General features: G+C 22.7%; 3 protein-coding genes across 3 annotated transcripts in view; 2 read left to right on the forward strand and 1 right to left on the reverse strand.

The window, feature by feature from the left end:
• Positions 1 to 636: 636 nt before the first annotated feature.
• On the forward strand, positions 637 to 1828 carry DICPUDRAFT_84511 (uncharacterized protein; the record flags this gene model as incomplete). Its single annotated transcript, XM_003293958.1, has 2 exons — positions 637 to 741; positions 812 to 1828. 2 exons carry the CDS (start codon positions 637 to 639, stop codon positions 1826 to 1828), a joined length of 1122 nt encoding a protein of 373 aa, XP_003294006.1.
• An 86-nt stretch (positions 1829 to 1914) lies between these two features.
• DICPUDRAFT_51261 (26S proteasome non-ATPase regulatory subunit 14) lies at positions 1915 to 3542 on the reverse strand. The gene is made up of 5 exons (XM_003293962.1): positions 3391 to 3542; positions 3076 to 3233; positions 2674 to 2933; positions 2270 to 2605; positions 1915 to 2205 (listed from the first exon to the last, which is right to left on the reverse strand). Exons 2-5 carry the CDS (start codon positions 3206 to 3208, stop codon positions 2014 to 2016), a joined length of 921 nt encoding a protein of 306 aa, XP_003294010.1. The 5' UTR covers positions 3209 to 3233; positions 3391 to 3542; the 3' UTR covers positions 1915 to 2013.
• Positions 3543 to 3751: 209 nt separating this feature from the next.
• Positions 3752 to 5000, forward strand: part of DICPUDRAFT_158944 (uncharacterized protein) — a gene marked incomplete at both ends in the record, with an annotated part of 1536 nt that continues 287 nt past the window's right edge. The window contains one exon of the mRNA XM_003293959.1: positions 3752 to 5000. This exon is cut by the window's right edge and continues 287 nt beyond it. Within this exon, the coding sequence (XP_003294007.1) occupies positions 3752 to 5000 (1249 nt within the window).

A 5000-nucleotide genomic window follows, 5' to 3' on the forward strand; every position in this document is an offset into this window, starting at 1 on the left:
TTTTATTATATTATATATTATTATATTTATTATTAATGTTAATTTGTTTGAATAAAATTTATTATTTTTTTTAAAAATTAAATAAAAATAACTTTGGATAAATTTATTTTAATATATGCATGTGCATTATTTTTTTATATATTGTGCAAGCCAATCAACAAATTTAAAATAACAAAAAAAAAAACCAAATTTTTAACTTTTTTTCGCATTAAATTTTGATATAAAAAATGAGTGGGAAAACTTGACCGGTTTTTGCTATATCAATATTTTTTTAAAAAAAAAATATTATTTCCATAACAATCCAAATTTTTAAAAAAAAAAATTTTAAAAAAAAAAAAAAACGAAATTTTTTTTAATTTTTTTTTTAAAAATTAAAATTTTTTTTATAATCATACACAATATTTCATTATTTAATAATATTTAATAATATTTTTATTTCTATCATAGTTCAAAACTTTTTTTTTTTTTTTCTAAAAGTTTTTTTTCGCTTCTTTATTAACAAATTTATAAAATAAATAATTTTTATAAATTTGTAAATAATAAAAAAAAAAAAATAAAAAAAAAAAAAGAAGGTTTATTTTTTTCTTTTAATTTGGGGGTATTTTTATTTTTTAATTTTTATTAATTTCTATTACAATGAACGAAAAGGTTCAATTAAACGAATATTTAAACAAGAGGAAATTACCTTATGCAACGTATAAAACTGAAACAAGAGGTTCAGAACACAAAAAAGACTTTAGAGTAAGTATTTTAAATATTATTAAATTTATAGTGCTGTATTATTTGTATATTAATTTTTTTTTATTAAAAGTCAATTTTAACAGTAAATGGTAGAGATATTTCATCATCATGGAAAAAAACAAAAAAAGATTCTGAAAAAGAATGTGCTAAAAATGTGTTAGAGTATTTATTTTCAATTGAGGGTCAACCTATAGATATTACCCAATTGCCTAAAATATCACCCTCGGGAACTCCTTTGGTAACAGAACAAACCAAAATAGGAGATTCAGCACCACAAACATTTGGAATAGCTTCTATACCAACAGCATCAAACGCATCAATACCGAATTTACCGACAACAGCAACCACGACTTCAACAACATTCGAACCAACAAAACAAATTTATATAGCCAGTCATCATAACCCATTAGATTTCTTTTCACTTTTTAAAAAACATAATTATCCAACACCTCACCATCAAAATCCAATAATTAAGAATGTAGAAAATGAAATTATGATTCTCCGATTACATAATACTATAATATCATTAACCGACAAAATCAATAGAATTGAAACCAGCTATCAAGGACAGATAAAGCATTTAGTAGATTCACAAAATAGAATAGTTACAAGTTTTAATAAATTAAAAAAGAAAATAAAAGAAAGTAAAGTGGAAACGATCCCAGATTTAAAAGATTTTATGGAAAATATTCAAACTATTGCAAACGAAATAGCCATCAAAGAGGAAAAGGTTTTATTGGACCATATCGAAGCAATGACAGGAAAAGAAAACAATGTTAAAAAAAATGAAATCGATGCTATAAATCATCACAAAAATGAAACAAAATTAAATATTAGCAAAGATAAATTCAACCAAATGAAAACTTTAAAAATTTCAATCAATGATCTTATTAAAGAAAATTTAATTGATAAAGAAAAACTCGAAAAATATATCGAAAAAAAAGAACTTGAAAAAGTACAAAAAGGTCATCAAGATCAACAATCCAATTCAAACAAAAAAAAAAGAACAAGAAAAGAAAATAATGAAGATATTCAAGGTCCTAATAAAGTTTTAAATACAACCTCTTTAAATTTTTCATCACCATAAACAATAAATAATAACTTTAACTGTAAAATAATGATTTAAATAAAAACTATATAGTATGTTATATTTAAATATATTAAAACATATTTATATATTTTAAAAAAAGATTTTCTTGGGTTTTTATTTAAATTTTTACAATAATATTATATAAAGTTTTTATTTTTTTATTTAGTTTATAATTATTAAATTTAAAAAGTAATGGTATCGAGCATAACAGTTAATACTCTTAAGACATTATTTGCCATCAAAGTGTGAACATCTGAAATTAAATGTCTTTTTGGATCTAATTTACCAACTGCAGAAACTTCTTTCTTTTCTGGTTCAATTTTATCTTCATCTTGAATTGATTTTTGATATTGTTTAGTTAATTCTAATAAACTCTATAAAAAAAAAAATAATTAATATTAGTAAAAAGTAAATATTATAATTATTAATAATACAAACATTAATTTGTTTTTCATTATTTTGTTCATGGGTATCAAATTTATCAACAATTAAACCTTCAGTCCATTTCTTTTTGTGAAGATTGAGTAACATTTTTTGTTCAAGTTCATTTTTACGATAATTGATAGCAATTGAATAGTAGTTTCTATTGAGACCATGGATTAAAGCTTGAATTGATGGATCTTGTAAATGACCAAGATTTGATGTGATTTGTCTTGGTTCGGCAGTTGGTGAGGTTTTAATAGTTCTAAATGCATCAATAACAACTTTACCACGAACTGATTGTAATGGATCTACTACAACTGCAACTGCTCTAGCTTGTAATTGTTCAAAACTCTATACAAAAAAAATATTAATACCTATACCTCTTACAATAAAATAACTGGTTTTTAAAAGTTACATACTTGTTGAGTGTTAACATCAACACTTGATAACCAACAACCAAAACCTGGATGACTGTGATACCAACCAATAACAATTTCATTTCTACCAGTTTGTTTTAACATATCAAGCATTTTAGTTTGGAAAACTGGATCAATGGCTTCAACACTAACTGATGTACCACTTTGTGGCATAGCAAATACATCAATAACTCTAATTGTATATTCATCAATAAGTTCACCTAACATTAAACCCATAACTTCTAATGGTACACCTGCTCTAGCTATAATTATATATATATATATAAAAAAAAAATAAAAAAAATAAATAAAAAAAAAAAATAAAAAATAATTAGCAAAATTAAAATATTTATAAATTAAAAAAGATTTCCATTATTATTTAATTTGTATATTATGAAAATTTACCATGTTGCAACATTTTTAATAAAGCTAATGATGAAATATGAATAGTTTCAGCTGTATCTGGAAGTGGTGTAGCATCTGTTATCTTTTCACCTAAACCTTCACGGCCTAATAATGACATTAATGAACGATTCATTTTATATATTTATATTATGTGTTTACTAATTAAATTATTATTTTAATATTATTATTATTATTATTGATTTTGATATTAATTATTTTATTAATGAAAAAAAAAAAATTAATATGATATTAAAAATTTAGTATTAAAATAATATTTTGTGATGTTCACACAATATTAATTAATGATATACATACATGAATAAAAGAAAAAAAAGAAAGAAAAAAAATATATTACGATATAATTACAAGTTTATTAAAAGAATATTCTATTTAAATACTGTATATGATGGTTTTTATATTTGAATAATTAATGATTAACAGGAATTTTTTATGAAAGAGTGAAGCTCTCTTGCGCAAAATTAAAAAAATAAAATTAAAAAAAAAAAAAAAAAAAATTAAAAAAATTAAAAAAAAAATTAAAAAAAAAATTTATTTATTTTTAATTTATAAATTAAAAAAAAAAAAAAAAAAAAAAAAAAAAAAAAAAATTATATTCTTTGCGTTTTTTTTTTTTTTTAATTTTATTTTTATCATAATATATATAATAATTTAAAAGATGGAAAAAATTCAAGATATTATTCATGAATTAAAAAATGCAAATAATGAAGATGATATTATAGATTTATGTTTTTCAATTATATCTATAATTTCAGAAAATGTTAATAATTATAGATTATTAATTAAAGATGAAATGTTAACATTTCTAAAGACTGGACTCAGTGACCAAGTTAATCCAGAAGTTACCACAACTACAATCAGGTTATTGCAGTTGCCATTAAAAGTAGAACCAAAAGAAACATTAGAGTTTATTTTTAAAAATGGAATATTAGAGGATTTGCTAAACAATTTAAAAGTTTCAAGTATTGGTGTCTCACAAGCTGCTAAAGAAATGTTCAATAAAATTATATCACTACATCAACATAACGACTTTATTATATTCAGCGACTGGTTTAAAAATAAATATAATGATTTACTTAACGAATATAGCGGCAAAGAAGTCAATGGTCAAGATAAAATCATTCTTTTCAGAATTATTGATATTGGTTCAAATCTTTTAAGCTTCAAGCAAATTGAAGGATCTTTTAATATACAAAGCGAGTCACCAGAGGCATTGAAACTATATACCGACAAATTATTCGAAAAATACAAGGAGCCATTCATTAGCAGAATAATCAAAATATTTGACGATGCTGTAGAAAACGACGATTTTATGACCCAGATGAATATAATCAAATCCATTGAAGAAATATGTAAATTTAGTAATGGTATTGAAACTCTTTATTCCAAAGGATTCTTCAAATCAATTTCTGATTTATTAGAAAAGAGTATCGATTCCAAATATCAGGATAAATTATTGGGAAGTTCACCACTACTAAACAAATCAATATCATTTGTTGCCAATGTGTCAAGTAAAGGAAATGACCATATCACCGTTCTATTCAAAGATTTTAACTACCTCAATATATTTAGATACCATTTAGATCATTGTGAAGAATTCCTTTCAAAGAAATTAAAAATGGTTATTATTGGCTCCATTGGTATCATTGGCATGCATGTTAAAGGTTTGGATTTAATCAATAGAGATAGAGAGCTAATGAGAACATATGCAGAGTTTCTAGCATCTGGTGACCAAGAAACTATCGTCACTATTTACAATTCATTTGCAATCATGTTAAAATCAAAAGAAAAGATTTATACTGTCAGCGATAAAATTTATCAAGTTTACAGCTCCATACCATCAGATTTACTCTTGAGTAAACTCTCAAAGAATTATCAATCACCAATCGAAGATGTAAAAAATGCAA

This window comes from Dictyostelium purpureum (genome assembly GCF_000190715.1).
Source record: "Dictyostelium purpureum unplaced genomic scaffold DICPUscaffold_491, whole genome shotgun sequence".
Lineage (NCBI taxonomy): Eukaryota > Evosea > Eumycetozoa > Dictyosteliales > Dictyosteliaceae > Dictyostelium > Dictyostelium purpureum.

What these genes read in the sequence shown, in the direction of transcription:
- DICPUDRAFT_51261 (XM_003293962.1), bottom strand. Translation starts at nt 3,208, where the DNA reads ATGAATCGTTCATTAATGTCATTATTAGGCCGTGAAGGTTTAGGTGAA. An exon ending in TTGATGTTAACACTCAACAA is followed by an intron (nt 2,606 to 2,673) that starts GTATGTAACTTT and finishes TTTTTTGTATAG; the next exon opens with AGTTTTGAACAATTACAAGC. An exon ending in ATAATGAAAAACAAATTAAT is followed by an intron (nt 2,206 to 2,269) that starts GTTTGTATTATT and finishes TTTTTTTTATAG; the next exon opens with AGTTTATTAGAATTAACTAA.